At 40.4% G+C, this 16,809-nt stretch overlaps 1 protein-coding gene across 3 annotated transcripts in view; it reads left to right on the top strand.

The window, feature by feature from the left end:
* The window catches only part of BMPR1B (bone morphogenetic protein receptor type 1B), a 151,885-nt gene that overhangs the window by 134,415 nt on the left and 661 nt on the right, over positions 1–16,809 (top strand). For all 3 annotated transcript variants that reach the window (XM_032861412.1, XM_032861408.1, XM_032861404.1), the window contains 3 exons: positions 582–879; positions 11,322–11,497; positions 15,211–15,341. In XM_032861412.1, coding sequence (XP_032717303.1) covers positions 582–879; positions 11,322–11,497; positions 15,211–15,341 — 605 coding nt within the window. The remainder of the gene's footprint in view (positions 1–581; positions 880–11,321; positions 11,498–15,210; positions 15,342–16,809) is intronic.

Raw genomic sequence — 16,809 nt, 5'->3', positions numbered from 1 at the left:
AGCTGAATCATTCAAGTAGAAAGTGTGTGTGCCCCAACTCAAGACCCTGTTTTGTAAACAGTGTCTTATGTATAACTACGATGCCTGAGCTATTTACTGTGACCATAAAAATAACTTAGATATCAACTACCGACCAGGAAGGGATCATGTTTTCAGGTACAGACTCTTAATGCTCTCTCCCTCTACTGTTTTTTTTTTTTTTTAAGATTTTGTTTATTTATTTATTTGACAGACAGAGATTACAAGTAGGCAGAGAGGCAGGCAGAGAGAGAGGAGGAAGCAGGCTCCCTGCTGAGCAGAGAGCCTGATGCGGGGCTTGATCCCAGGACCCTGGGATCATGACCTGAGCCGAAGGCAGAGGCTTTAACCCACTGAGCCACCCAGGCGCCCTTCCCTCTACTGTTTGGATTGCCTTTAATTGGTTTTAATAACTCAGTACTGTCATGGGCATAATCGTAAAGCCAAATGAAATGCCCAACAAAGATACCTGTGACAAAGAACGATGTTTGGGGGTATGAATTATGCTTGATATTGTTCAGAACATGCTTGGGTTCAAACTTTTTTGTCTTTCTTCCTTTTAGGGTTCATTGCTGCAGATATCAAAGGGACAGGGTCCTGGACCCAGTTGTACCTAATCACAGACTATCATGAAAACGGTTCCCTCTATGATTACCTGAAGTCCACCACCCTCGATACAAAATCGATGCTGAAGTTAGCCTATTCTTCTGTCAGTGGCCTGTGTCACTTACACACAGAAATCTTTAGCACCCAAGGCAAACCGGCAATCGCCCACCGAGACCTGAAAAGTAAGAACATCCTGGTGAAGAAAAATGGAACTTGTTGTATAGCTGACCTGGGCCTGGCTGTTAAATTTATTAGGTTAGTACCAAAGTGAACAAATATACTTTGTGTGATTCTTTTCTATCACTTTTTTACAGCTCGTGCATTCTGGAGTGCAGTGCTTCTAGGGTATTTAGTAGAGAAAGAGTTTTATTAATGGTGACATTTCTTGGGAGGGAAAAAGAAATGTTTATTTGAAGGAACATGTATTTGTGTCCTGTGGTGTCTGTGCTTATCAGTGACCTGGCTTCCAGAGTTTGCATTTGGTTTGCTCTCTCATTCAGCTCTTTAGAAAAGAGGTCCCTCGTGTCTGGGGTGATTTAGCGAGGCTTCTGCTTAGCATTTATAAGTAGGAAAAGGTTTTAGTATAGATCTACGTGTTATATAGTGACAAAGGCAGGTTTGTTTTTTTTTTTTTACATGATATAAAAAAAGATAACTTGCCTAGATATTCTGAGAAACTAACAAACCGCACACTCAGCGTTCGGCACTGCTATACTGTGACTTACACAGCGAATATGACACCGGGACACAAACACCAGTGTATGTCACAAAACAGTGATTTCAGACCCCGGGTTGCTGGGAGTGAAAGCAGTAGCTTCTACAGAATGGGGAGGGGGACTGCCCAGTGGGTTCGGCTCTTTTTTGCCCACCCTCCTTCTGAAGGGAGCAGCCCATTCTATCTTGCAGAGGATTTAATTAGAAGAAATGATTCCTTTGCTCTGAAGGCAAAACAAAGAGTTTGCAAACTACTGGCATAGAGGGATCATCCTATAACTGCCTTTTTAAAAACTCAGTCTAGGCTTAGCCTTTATTAAATTGCTGCATCCTCTTCTGTTTTTTTTTTTTTTTTTTTTAACCCCAAAGAAGACTTGATAAAATATGGAGAAGAGCACAGAGGATAAGCCATGGAGATGATTAAACATTTGGAAAATAAAACTCATGAGGAAGGACTAATGGATTGGTATTTTTACCCAGAGGTGAAGACCAAGGTGTGATTTAATAACAGGCCCCAAATATAGGAAGGCCTTCACCATTTAAAGGATGGTAAATTAGATGTTCTCATCTTTAAAATCAAATGATCTGGATTATAGATTTCAGTTAGAAATAAGAACCTCCTGTCAATAAGATGAATAAATCTTCTCTCTCTCTCATGAATTCTTTTTTCTGACTTACAGCCTTTTTCAAGTCTCCTCTACAAAAAAAAAAAAAAAAAAAAAAATTCCCATGATTCTTCTCACATAACCAGCCTCTCTTCTATCCTCCCATGTTAAATTTCTTGAGAGTTCCAAAGAGTAATCAGCTTTCACAATCCAGTAATTCATAATATCTTGTGATTTTGTGTCTTCTGCTCCCATCTCTCCTGAGCTGCTTTTTTTGAGGGATACCATTGGTCTTTGTCACCAGGAGCCTTTCTTTTTGTCATTCCACCTTCCACAGAGCACAAACCTTTCTTCCTGCTGTTTTCTTGATGTGCCTTTTTTCCAGGTTCACTTTCTTTCTTTGTGGGTTCTGTTCTCTGTGAACCTTTTACATATTTCCCTACTGCTAGATTTCCTGCTGGGTCTGCTTTTTCTTTCTTGCTCCTAGTTTTGGTTGATCCATTCTAAATTGTGAGGTGCCTGACATTTCCTTTGTTCGTTAAGATTTTGGTTTGCTCAGCTGAATGAATTCTGTCTCTGTGACATTCCCATTTGAACTTCATTCAGTTTGGGTCCTCAGTTGTTTTTCTAGATTCTGAAGTAAAGCGTTTTGTTGTTACCTGCTCTTTGTTTTTCCTGTTTTCATTTCCCCCCCTCCATCATGCTGCCGGATTTATCTTCTTGAAATGTAATTTTGGATGGCAAGATAATTTCATAGTTTCCTATAGCTTGGGGTTCAAATATAGTTTATAGTCTAAACACACCTTGAAGTGTGCTTAACATGCTTTTAACATTACATGAATACCCAGCATTTCTTCTTTTTTTTAGGTAAACTACTATTTATCGTCACAGTTTCTTCCTTTGGGATACCTCCTATTGTTCCCTTCCAAGTCTGAATTTTAGTTGGCCTTCTGCCCTCCACTGTGACCCTGGGCGCACTGTTACGACCTTTCTCACTCTCTTGTCCAGTAATCATTGCCTCTGTCATTCCCAATGAAGACTAAGTTCCATGAAGGTGGATACCATGTTTTTTTCTCAAATTTACATCCCTAGTGCCTTTCCTTGGTGCCCATTATTTAGGCGTTGCTTCAAAATTATGTATAATGGACAGATAAATGATTCCTCATGAATTACAAGATGAAGAAAGAAAAAGCATCTTTTCTTAGCTCCAGAGGTTCTATGCAGTCTGGATTAAACCTACCTTCCTAGTTTTATATCTTGTAAACCCTCCAACTTACATGCTTTCTTTTGCAAAACTGAAGTATTTGTGTTTCTCCATATGAATTCCTTGTTTGCTACTGCCTTGCATTTGATTGAACAGTCTATAGTTTGGAATTCCCTTGCTTCTCCTTGTACCCTAATCTAGTCTCAAAGCTGCCTTTGGTCCCTTTACCCATCCCCCAGCTAGGAATAATGACATCATCTTCTCTACTCCTGCAGTAATTTCCTGGCCCTTGTCTGCCTGATAGTGTAAGTATTTAGTGCAAGCCTCCTCTCGCCTACTCATCCTTGGACATCTTGAGAGCGAGGTCCAGGACAGATTAATTAATATATTTCCCATTTGACATGACATAGTGAACTATCCATAAAAGGTATTTCCACATTGTTTTGAATTGATACATCTTGGCAATATCAAAGTAAATGAGAACTTTCCTTCTCTATAGACCTTAAAACAAGCAAGGAAGCGAGTGTTATATTTCTGAAACTCAGCTCTGCTGAATGTAAGGAGAATGAATGTAATGACCTCTCAAATTTCATGCAAACCCTGATTTCTAGGAAGTGGAGGGGAATTTTTTAAGGGATAATTCAGAGATATGTTTGGCATATATTGACCATATATCAAGAGAGCAAAGCTTGAGGATACTGTCTCGGATGGGAAACTGTGGCTGTTGGAGGCACAGACCTCATATGGCTAGAGAGTAGCTGTGGGGCCACTTACTGTTCTGGGCCTCAGTTTACTTCTGTTAAATGGAGGTTGCCTTTGATAAGTTCAGAGGCCTTTTTCACATTTTATTTTCTGTGTTTCAAAGGAACTCTGCTCTTTTCGATGTTTGAGCCTTGCTTTTAAACCTTGCCTTTTATGTTTCTTTGGTTTTCGTTCTCTTCCTGATTTTCCTGTTTGACGGCACTGCACACACAGAGATAGTTAGAGATCTGATTACAGGTGGGGTCAAAACTAACCCAGTGTGGAGTTCTCGGACTTCATAAGTGAACTTCCTGTGAGAATTGAATCTTTACCATGGTCTCTACATGGTAAGTGTTCTCTCAGGCTTTTAAGTAATTTCTGGGAGGTTTCCAGGGAAATTGAGAGCCACAGGGAGAACAGACTATACTTTAGAGATTTCCTGCTTATGTAATTTTTTTTTATTCCCATATGCATTTTTTCATGCACTGTCTCAAAAATGATGTAAGTGGTGATGTATTTCCTGCCCAACAGAGATTTAGTCCTGGTGATGCTGTAGCAGACATCATCCTAACCCCAGATCTCTCTGGGGGAGGAGAACAGTGACCCGTGAAATCCCTTAAAGGAACTCAGAGATCTTTTTGCTTGGGAGGATCAAGCAGCCCCACTGGTTCTCCAGTGTCAGAATCATATTTTCTTATGGGGAACATAAGTCCTGGTTTAGGGCTTCTCTGACACAGATCTCGCAGCTGATGATTGTCAGGTTGTCTAAAAGGTAAGGAGGTGGGGTGGCCCAGCCCAGAGGGCAGAGCATTTCTCCAGCGTCTTTGTCAGGCCCTGACTACTAGCTGTGCTTCCCCTTTGCGTACCTAGTGGCATTTTCAAAAAGTGACACACCTAAAGACTCTCCAGAGGCCGAGGACTAAACGAATTAGTGCCTGGATCAGCATGTTCAGTCAAGATTTCTGCAGCCCTATGCACTCTCTTTTGAAGGGTCTTTAGTTCTAGAGTTCTGTTTTGCAGAAATCACTGAAGCACTGAGTCCTTTCGAAAGTGCAGCAGAAAACTCTGCTCACTGGTTAGCATCTGACTGGGCAGAGTGGAGGGGAGCCAATCAGCCACTTACCAGATGCTCCAAGAAACACCAGGGGGTGCGCACAGCCCCTTCTTCTGGAGGCTCATGACAGTCTCTTATGGTTGCTCAGTCTGCTTAGGAGAAGGTTCTGTAGTCTCTGGTGTATTTCACGGGGAGTTAATTTCAGAGCTCAGTTTCAAGCCTGGATCCAACCAGTGGCGCCCTCACCTGTCTTCTGTCCCCTGCCCTTCTTCCATTGTTCTTTAAAGCTCAGTTCTTTTTTTTTTTTTTTAAAGATTTTATTTATTTATTTGACAGAGAGAGACCACAAGTAGGCAGAGAGGCAGGCAGAGAGAGAGGAGGAAGCAGGCTCCCCGAAGAGCAGAGAGCCCGATGTGCGGCTCGATCTCAGGACCCCAGGACCATGACCTGAGCCGAAGGCAGAGGCTTTAACCCACTGAGCCACCCAGGCGCCCCTCAGTTCTTATTTTTTAAAAAGCTTTGTAGCTTATTAAAGGTGTACAATGTTTGCTTCTCTTCTTTCTCTATTACCTTTTTACCTCCCTTCTCCCTCTTTCCCCCTTTTTTCTCTCCCTTTCAGACAACCAGCAACACCCAGCAGAAGACCACCCATATGTGTGCCAAGGCTCAACGAGGTAGAGCTGCCTCGTTTGGAGCTAACACCTCGATTCCCCAGCTGGTCGCTCATGGCCACAGTGGGCTCTGCGTGTGACTTTCATGCAACTCTCCCTGCAGCTGATGGTCCAGTGGGAAAGTGCGCTGTGCTCAGCCAGTGGCTTTCTCCTTTACATAATCCTTCTTGCAAGAATTCCTGCTATGCATTTATACTTAGGAGGTTTAACTGACATGAAAACTTTAACTCAAAACAAAGTTAAGACAAAGACTCTATTTTTTAAAATCTATTTTATTTTTATTTTTAAAAATCTATTTTTAAAAATCCACTTTATTATATTCTACCACCAAAATAGAGAACTTTTGCCTGCCCTTCCTCTGGTGCATCATGGTTGAGAGCACGAGGCATGCCTTGTTCCCCAATCTCGTGCTTTTTGCCCATGTTCTTTCTCCAGGCCTCACAGGCTCCTGGCTGGAAGCTCTACTTTCAGCCTTTCTGGATTCATAGGAGCTCTGTGGTTCCCTCTGTTGGTTACTTTAACACCTGCGAAGCACACGTGCCACTCCGGGCACCAGGGCCAGACCCAGGCGGACACTGCCGGAAGCCCACCTGAGTACGCGGTAGGTAGGGTGTTGCACTGTCTATAGACAATAAAACCAATTAAAATGATAACCGTGTGCCCAAGTTCTAAACCATGTCAGTGACAACATCAGTCTCCCAGCAGGTCCCATCGCTTCCACTGTCCCCTACTTTTTAAGCCTTCCTTGTCATCTTCAGAGGACACCTTCAAAGTCTTAGTTTTGTATCATTTAATTTCCTTCTCTTCTTCTCTTTTCTGGCTGTCACTGTCTCACGCCGTCTGTCTTCCTTGCCGCCCTCCCCCTGCCTAGAGCACTTGCCTTGAGAACTCTCACTCACTTTGTGTCCCCGTGGGAGGAGAAGAGCCACTCACGTGTATGGTGCGTGTACACTTGAAGACCCTTTGTTCATGGCTGTTGACTTCCCACGTCACCATGCTGGCATTTTCTTCATCATCCGAGGGACTTTGGTCAGAAATACGAAGTTTGTTTTCATACCTCTTTATGGAATCCTAGCTGAGGGCACCCTGCATTTTGAGATTCAAATAATATTGCCCTTTATCACCCCTAATCCTACCTACTCCAGTAGGGAACTCCGTGTCACTCACAGCATCTGGAGATTCTAAGGAGCCGTGTTCCTCTCGTCCTTCCATCTTCGGTCTCTGTCGTGCCTTTTCCATGTGGTGTAGTTGCTGATGCTTCTCTTCCGCAAATACCATCAACGCAAGGTTGAAGAGAGTTTTACTCGGCTATGGTTTTAGCCATAAAACTCATGCTACTGGAACATTTTTCAGACTTTTGCTTTCTATAGGAGCTTAACATCTTGTCATGACCCTAAGCCAGAAGGGAGAACCCGTTTTCTCCTTAATTGATTTGCCTTATTCCCTGATTCTTCCAAATGACTGTTTTTTACTCAGAAAATTATAGGTATTTTTATTTTTTATTTATTCCTGCCCCAGCCCATTGTCTCTAAAGTTCATAAAGAAAAACACTTTAAAGTTCATAAAGAAAAAATATAAGATTCTAAATCATTTTTTTTTCCTGATGAGGAGTGTGCCTGACATCACTTCATTTAGTTTATTTTGTTCAGATTATATTTTTATGTTTTTCCAGTTCTACGGAAATCTTTATGATACTGCTACTCACGTTAACAGGGACAAAAGCCATGTGGGATTTAGTGGAAGTGTTAATTATAAAAGTATATGTGGACAAAAATACCTATCCCCGTGGTACTCTAAACTCAGTTTTTCTGTCTTTAGCCCTTTGCACATATATTTCCAACCCTTCTCCAAGGGAAGGGAGGAGAGGGATCACGTTTCTTCCGTGGTGAATGTGACATCCATGCTTTTGATGGACTATTTTCAGTTATCCTTGGTAGAAACTCATCTTCTCTGTACTTTTCTCCACTTTCTTTCGATGTCTTTTGCTCTTCAGAGCCTTATGCCACCAACCTATCTAGCCTTAACTCTTGAAATGTACATTTTTCTTGTTCCTGATCCTGCTGAGTTCTTACTTATAATATCTTAAATGAAATATATGTACATAAAAGTATAACAAATAGTAAGGCACTCATATAACAATTATAATGTGGACAAAGTCAACAATTTGCCTTATTTTTATCTGGTCTTCTTTGTGTTGAAGATAGCCCTTTGCATTCTATTTTATTCCCCTTTATCAGTCCCAGAAGTAGCCAGTATCCTGAGGTTGATACTCATTTTTGCTCTGTGTGATTCTATGATTCGACCACATGGATGTGTAGCCTCCCCAGCACCAAGGGTTATTTGTGCACTTGGAGTTCCTTTCTCTTGACTCTGACCTCCTTGTGCAATATCCATCTTTTCTAAGGAACCTTATTTCTCACTCCTCCGGCCCTTTCATGGACAAGAAAGCAAGGAAAAGCTGAAGGCACCCTGTCCTTTCCTGCTTTCTTCTTCCTCCTCACTCCTTTCCTTCAGTTACTTTATACCTTCTTCTTATGTGCCCTGCACCATCAGACTCTTACAGCCTCTTTTTCTCCCTTTGTTCTTTGTGCCCCAGCATTTAATATCTCTGGCTTCTATTTTTGCTCTTGAAGATTAACAAGCTTAGTTTTTCTCTGCCCTAATTTGGGAATAGGTAAGATAATGTTACAGAGAACCTGAGAGAGAAATGCAGTTTAATTACTTTCCAGTATAGAAACACTCCTGAGAGAAGGAGGGATGGAGCTGTACGTCTTGGAGGCTCTGACCCTTCATTACATCAGAAATGAATTACTTATAATTAACATGTTTGTCATTTAAATGTAGAGCTAAAGGCATTTGCCATTAGGTTCATAGTAATCTTTTACAAAATTGACTTAAAATTCTATTTATCATTTTTCCTATTGGTAATGTCTCATTTTATGGTCTACCTACAAAAGAGATTTTTATATTTCTTTTCCAAGTATTCATAGCAAAGTTTACTGCAAACAAAACTTTTCTTTCTTTCACTGAGAATATATTATTTGCCTACTATGTGCAAGCACATTATACATGGAGATGGATTGAGATGATACCTTTTTGGGCAGATGATTATACCAGATATTCAGGCTTCAAGGAGTTTACACTTTTAGGTGGGAAGACGGATATTTATTCACATACCACTAAGGCAACACCAAGGGTGGGAGAAGAAGGTAGAGGAGAGACAGTAGTGCCAAGCTTCATGGCCTGTATAGGAAACTGTTTTTTGGGAATCTGACAAACCAGCAAAATCCTTGATTGTTCAGTGTTTGAAGGAATGAGAGTTTAGGGATGAACTCTGTCTAGTCTGGCCATCACAGATCTTATTCTATCATAGATAACAATTACCGTTCTGTTTCCAGTAGATGTTTCCATGTCACACATTCTATTAGCCCTTCCTGACCTTCCAAATCCAAATAAAGCCCAAAGGATCTAAGAGTAAGAATGGGAAGGAATCACCTAAAATCTTTATCAGCTGTGGTCAGAGTGTATCTTTGGCCTAAATACACTCTTATAGGGCACATGCTAAGACTATTCATGGTTTCCTTTCCCAGTCTATGTTCTGGAATATAATTTAGGCCCTTTACCAGTTTCTTTCCATCGGCAAGACCCCATATTTGTTCCTTGGCATGGAACCCAGAATTCTGTACCCATGCCCCCTGCTGTCTTCCTCTGATGATTCAGAGTTACAAATTATGACACATGAATGAAATGCCTACTATGTGTTCACAGAAGAGATGTCAGTATAATTAAAGATGGAATTTTTGTGGCATCTTTTCAAATCTGATATTTTCCATTTTATCAAGATATTTCTTGGCTCATTTTCTTTCCTTATCATTTACTATTTAGGTACACAAATGACATTTTTCTGTTATATTGTACTGGTAAATACTAGGAATTCACATTTTTCTAGAAAATGAGCCTCTTAGAGCCCAGAACATTAAGACCTACATTTATAAATTAAGGCTTATTTATTTATTTTCCTTTTAAAAAAACGTACACTTTAAGTTTTATTTAAAAAACAAAATAACCAACCAACTAAACAAAAAAGGCTTCTTCAGAGTAGCCCCTGGAAGATCCCGAGAAGCCTAATAAGAATACTGGGGACCCGTCTGTTGAAATGGCTTTAGATTGAAGATTTTAGCTGGAAATGAATTTAAAATTGTTCTAAGAATGAAGCTTTCTACGTTTGAGTAAATGTTAACAGTTTGGAGATCTGCAGAGAGACATCTGCCATCCTTGAAATTTTCCAAAGTGACATATGTATTTTATGCTTCAGAAACTAGAAATGGAGGCAATAAGATCAAACCCAGAGATTCTTTCCAAAAGCCACTAGTGTTTAGGAAAGTTTGGTATTGCCTGTGGCACAGCCTGATAACTGTGATATTTGCTATATGTAATTTCCTCGTTGAGTAAAAACAAACAAACAGAAACCATGTAAATGCATGAGAGTCAGTGGAGTGTGATAAAAAAAAAAAAATTCTCAAGAATCAGGAGATAACAAGGTTTATCCACAACTGCCCACAAACTTTGGTTGATAATGACTTTTTGGTCCCTTTTCTTTTTCTGTTTTTCTTCCTTTCTTTCTTTCTTTTTTTTTTTTTTTAAGATTTTTATTTATTTATTTGACAGAGAGATAGAGAGAGAGAGAGATCACAGAGGGAGAGGGAGAAGCCTCCACACCAAGCAGGGAGCCTGATGCGGGGCTCCAACCCAGGACCCTAAGATCATGACCTGAACCAAAGGCAGATGCTTAACCAACAGAGCCACCCAGGCGTCCCAACTTTTTGTCCCTTTTCTGTCTGATAGCTTCTACCTCAAAACTGGGGTTTATTGCTCTTCTTAGTTCCACTGATTTCTACTGATGTAGTGTCAGTGACGCCTCTGATATGGGCTTCACACTGTCCTGGCTGCGAGATTACACATCTCGTCTTGTTTCATCATCAGCTGACCAAGAGACCGCAGTTCCCCACTTGAGTCATCTCCTGCAGAGCTCTAGCTCCTGCTCCACTGGGATGAGTTGGTGGTGCCCAGGGCCATCCTGCAGATCGGGGTCCACTCCAGATGGGGGAAATGATAAGAAGTGGGTCGCATTCTAAAACTTTGATGGGGCTGCTGGTTTTATATTCAGTTATTCCTTTCCTCCTTTTATTAAAACGTGTTATCTGGTTGATGAAATAATGGTGACCATAGAAAGCTTTGTCATGGGTCCTGCTTATCAGAGTAAAACAGTTCCAGGTCTTTGTTGGCTCTCTTCCCCCTTTAGATGTTTGTACCTCTAAAAACCTTGCAACACTTGGTTTAAAAATACTGTCCCAAACAAACCACCTAGGTATGTACTTATGCCAGTTTGAAGAGCCATGCTACGAAAATAGGAAGGGGGAGACAATACTTGGTAGACATTTACTAGATACTTAGCAATTATTTCAAGTTTATACTTGATGCCGATGCAAACTTGTATGCTGCAGCTTCCCTCTGATTGCCCTCTTCACTGGGTTTTTACCTGTGAATATCTAATACAACTCTCGGCAAGAAATATTTTTCAGGGAATGTTATTCCCCGAAAAGATATCCCTTCACCTTTGCCTGAAAGCCTGGTTCAGGAATCACTTTGATTTGTCATGTGTTGGTCCTTTTCAGCGCTGATAGTGCTTTGCTTTACTTTTTCCTCAGTGATACGAATGAAGTTGACATCCCACCCAACACCCGAGTTGGCACCAAACGCTACATGCCTCCCGAAGTGTTGGATGAGAGCTTAAATAGAAATCACTTTCAATCTTACATTATGGCCGACATGTACAGTTTTGGACTCATTCTTTGGGAGGTTGCTAGGAGATGTGTATCAGGAGGTAAGTAACAGTGATGCCATTGCACCTGCTAGAGATCCTTGCTTTCTGATCAGAAATCAGAGTTATCATATTGTCCCCAAATCTGATTTTCTTTTATTTTCCACCTTATTTCTGTCAGTGCAGTCACAATCCTCCCAGGAAATGATATTTAACCTCTTAGAATTCTATGTGACCCCCTCTTTCCTGCTTCTCACCAACAAGCCAGCCTTAGAAAAAAAGTTAGGATTTTAAATGCTTTCCTGCTTCTCACCAACCTGTTGGGGCCCATCCCTAGCTCCAGTGCCCCATCCCCTATGGCTTCCTCTCTGCAGATGAAGGTAGAGACAGAGATGTGGGGTGAGATACCCCTTCTTTACCCCTCCCCCCACTTGACTTTCTATAGTTCTTCTTCATAAAGCAATTTGAAAACATCAGTTTTTATCAAAAGGAAATTAAAGCATAAGGATGTTACTACTGGTCATGATAATTTTTCTGCAAACAAGGATTCCCTAGTAAGATGATATCAGAATATGTTATTAAATATTCGGAGGCATTATTATTGTTTGCTGTATTTAGTTTACTGCTGCATCATCTGCCTTTAAATAGATTCCAACACTTTTTAGGTGAGAAGCTGAATCTTCGGCTCTTCAGTGACAAGTATTCTGTTGACAGTCGTACTCATGGCCGGGCTTGGTTAGAAACCGTGCTGATGCTGCTGCTGCCTCTCATGGCCAGTTTAAACTCACTTTTGTGAGACCTTGAGCTTGCCCGAGGTTCTGAAAGTCTAGTGAACACTTAACTGGTACTGGAATTCACTCTTGGACCTGTCACTGACAAGTGACTCAGCTTTATTTCCGTTCTTTCATCTTAAGAAGGAAGTGAATTAAAAAGAATTAAAACTGCCTGGTACATAAATAGCATTCAGTATATCTTAGCTCTTAATATTTTGCTTTTGGTTGGTAGAGGCTTAACTTATATTTAGATTCATATTTAGGGCCGCCTGGGTGGCTCCGTGAGTTAAGTGCCTGCCTTTGGTTCAGGTCATGATCCCAGGGTTCTGGGATTGATCCCCGCAGAGCAGGGAGCCTGCTTCTCCCTCTCCCATGCCCCCGGCTTGTGTTCCCTCTTTCACTGTGTCTCTGTCAAATAAATAAATAAAATATTAAAAAAAAATAGATTCAGACTTAAATAGAGAGGAGAGACGGTTAATCACCAGGCACTTATACTTTGGGAGACAGATTGTGATGTAGTGACACAATGCCTTCTAATCACTTGGGAGCTCTGAGCCTATTCTGAGCTTAATTTAAAATAGAACACATTTCCTCTCAAGTGAGAGAACTCCAAAATGAAAGTTAACATGGGAAATGTTTTCTAACCAGATAGGGAGTAAATCTCCCGTCTTCTCTGAAGAAGGAAAGAGCTAACGAAAATATAAGTTAACTAATTGTCTATGCCTTGCCTCATGTTTTATAGAGAGTAGATGAGCCTATTTTGGAATAACATACTTACACTCAGGATTGGTTTATAGAAGCTGAAGGAGTAGTAGAGTACAAGATTACTTTCTCATTACACTTTCCTGAACATCTAAAGCAAACAGGGCCACAAGAAACCTGTATCTGGAAGCCTCTGGGTCAGAATACAGAAGAAACGATCCTTTGCTTAAAAACAAGCCAGCCTTAGAAAAAAAGTTTGGATTTTAATTGCTTTACTGGGTTTGTCTTTGCCCATGGAGATTTGAGAGGCACTAAGGTGCTGCCTTATTTCTTTATGAGATTGTTTGTGTTTGTCACAGCTGTTTGATTCTCAGCTCGGCACCATACCAGCTGTGTGGCCTTGGACAATTAGTAAATCCCTCAAAAGCAAGTTTTCTCATCCAGATAATATGGATAATAATGCTATCTCATAAACATGTGTCAAAGAATTTAGTAAGATAAACTATACAGCATACTTGCTGATACATGGTATAGACCATATTTGCCTGGTAGGCTCCTAACAAGCAGGTTTGTCTCCTCTTTCCAGAAAGGCAAAACACACAAAATTCTATTCTCTAACACTTTCCTTTATGAAGATGTTGGAAGTTATGGACTTGTCTTTCTAGTCTAGGTACTTTTGGGTGAAGTAGACTTTGGATGTAGGTCTTCTAAACTTGGGAAGAAAAAGAGAATTCTTGAGGTTTCAGTCACCCTTAAGTGGCAGCCCATATGGAAATTTTGATAATTGCATAAGGAGAAAGAAGTAAGGCCTGTAGTTCAAAGACAGACTTCGATTAATTCATAAATTCATGTGGTTCACTGTGTCTGTGGTGGCATGTACACTTACCCCACTGTGGGGTATCAGTCCAGCTGGGCACTGGCACCAGTGCTAGGCACTGAGGGAGACATGAGAGGAGTCAGATAGATGGTCTTTGCCCTCAAGAGTTTTCCAGAACCATTGTCCTGAGAATTAGAAAGGGAGGAAGAACTCAAGTGAAGTAAGCATCCCCCATTCGTTAGGCCTTGTGCTTTTAGTATTTCCTGTAGAATTGAAACACAAGAGAAGGAACGATGAACATAGTTACGTATAATCATGCTATGTGGTCTCAGTGAGGGACAGAATAAATGGTGGGTGGGAATGGTCTGAGGAAGCGTTTGAACCTTCTGGTCCTTTATTGTATGGGTTTGAGTTTGCAGGAAAGGGCATATACTCCAGATTTTGTCCGAGTACACCCCAGCGAGTTTAATGATGAGTTGGATAAAATCTGCCAGCTTGATAGTATCATCTTGTTCCAATAAAAAGCAATGACATTTCTATAATAGATGATTTAGGATTGGGAGGGAAGGTGCTCCAGATACATTGTTCAGAGGGACATCCTTTAAGGACAGAGGCTGCTTATAATTATTGTGGGGAGTTAATCAGATAGGGTTGAAAAGAAGATAAAAGTAGCCTACTTTTCTAAAGGACACAAGGAATAAGGTAGAAACTAGATACTAGGAAAAATAAGATGAAATTTGTCACGATAAGGGCCATTTTCCTAAGATGACACAGACTTGAATTCCTTAACCCTTCTTTCAACAATACCGATTTTTTCTGATAGCGATGTATTTTTTTTTTTTTGTAGAAAGTTTGGTGAAGTACAGAAAATTTAAAGAAGAAAATAATAAAAATCTGACAATCCTTGCACCTAAAAAAAATCATGGTTAATATTTTTAGGTGTGTATAATTTTTAAAATTTTAAATCTGGAAAAATGCATTCTTATGATTAAGCAGAAAGAAAATGTAAATCTCACATTTTGTTCAAGTCGGATACTCTGCCAAATGTATTATGAGATTCATAATCTCATATTGCAGTAATAGAAACAGTCACATATTATGTGGTATGAGTTTGGGGTGTGTCTGCCAAATTCATGTTGAGATTTAATGTAGATTTTTTTTTAATTTGCATATAGGACCCTTTAAAAAATTGGAAATAAATTTGAGATGCTTGTTTTACTTAGCTTTGGGAAATTTTAAAAAAACACTTGAAAACCTATAGTAATATGTTTCATTAGATTTTCTATTTATATTTTTAATTAGATTAAGTGTCATTCGGGCACATTTTTTTTTTTTCAAGACTTACTTTGCAGTTTTTTGAGCCTGAACGTGTTTTGAGTACTGATAGGACCTTGCTTTGAGAACAGTCTGTATATTAGAATTTCATTTCCACCTCCCAGAAGATATTAATAGTAGCAATAATTTAAAAACAACCCATATTCTAGGTATAGTGGAAGAATACCAGCTTCCGTATCATGATCTTGTGCCCAGCGACCCTTCTTACGAGGACATGCGAGAGATTGTTTGCATCAAAAAGCTCCGTCCCTCATTCCCCAACAGGTGGAGCAGTGATGAGGTAAGGCTTGAGGTAACCGTGTGACCACGACAGACTTCTAAACAGACTTTTTACTCTTTTTGCCAAAATTCCAGATACCTATTACAGGAATCCTCCCCCTTTGTTTTGATGGTGTTGGTAATGGTTCTTCGCCACAGTCATTGGTGTCATATGTTAAATTATCTGTTTCTTTTTGCCAATTTGAGTTTGCTATTTCTAAAGTATATTGCGGGGGCGGGGGTTCCCCTTAGCCTGGACAATAGGTAACACTATTCCATTTACTTATGCTATCTTGACATTTGCATAAAGGACGTTATTTCTCTGTGTGCATCTTTCAAGCACCATGAATTTTCGCCATGACAGACCAGTGTATACCATTCTCTCATCTTGATGAGAGAAAAGATAGGCATCTGCAGAATCTAGTTTTCTTTACACAGAAGGGACACAAGGTGTGGTTGGGCTGCCTGACTGCGCCATTGGTCTTTGTTAGTAGGGCTGATGTTTGCCCTTTGGAGAAGTCCATATTCAGCCTGGCTCTCAGGATGCAGGGATGAAACCTAACCAGGGCCGAAAAGGGGCTGTTCAGAAGGAGGAAATGATTTGGGTGGGCCTTGCCTTTCCTGTCTCATGTCATCCTCGACATCCTGCCCATCTATCCTCCATACTTGCAAACTCACCAACTCTTGGAGCCCTCTGGCAGGCGGACATCTTCAGAGATGAGTTTGAAGCATCCCCAGGATAAAACACAACCCCCACCCCCAAACCCACCTCACCAAACATGTAGCAAAGCCAACACAGGCACATGGAAAGAGCACTTGTTGATAAGCTAATTCTTTAATGTTCAATGCATTTAAAAATAACCTTTGGTTCATTGGTTTGGTGTCTCGTTCCTGAAATGCTAAATAATGCATCATTTTTCCAATGAGCTATGCAGAAAACTTTATGAGATGCTGGAGTTATATTATTTTGAAGGTGGTTATGGGCATTGGTATTACTCAGAATCCCCTTACTATAGATTTCTAATGACGTGAAATTGTGCTTTTCCACAGGAAGACCAGTAATTGATGTAGCACAGGAGAACACAGGAGAAAGTTTTAGTGAGGCTGTGCACAGGTCATTAATCTTGTTAAATGGTACAGTGCAATGCTATTATTGGAGCAGACAGCTGTGATTTAGGAATAACCATGTTTGTTTGAATAGTATGGAATTAGATAAAAGATTTAAGCTTATCAAGTGTTATAAACAATGTAGGAGTGTGGAGTGGAATACAGACTCCCTGGGTATTTTTGTATTTGGTTAAGACCAACTTCAAAGACACTCTTGTACAATTAGCAAAACCACCTGCTTGCTGCGGTCATAGGGAAGACATGAAAATCTGTTTTCATTGTTTAGAATTTGCACGAGAAAAGAGTTTTTATGGAATTTTGTCTACATGGTTTTAGGAGTATCTTTGAAAAATATATTTGTACTCCAGAAACCATACACTAAA

Source organism: Lontra canadensis, unplaced genomic scaffold, assembly GCF_010015895.1.
Source record: "Lontra canadensis isolate GAN:19392208 unplaced genomic scaffold, GSC_riverotter_1.0 scaffold1, whole genome shotgun sequence".
Taxonomy (NCBI): domain Eukaryota; kingdom Metazoa; phylum Chordata; class Mammalia; order Carnivora; family Mustelidae; genus Lontra; species Lontra canadensis.
This window is presented reverse-complemented; position numbering and strand designations above follow the sequence as displayed.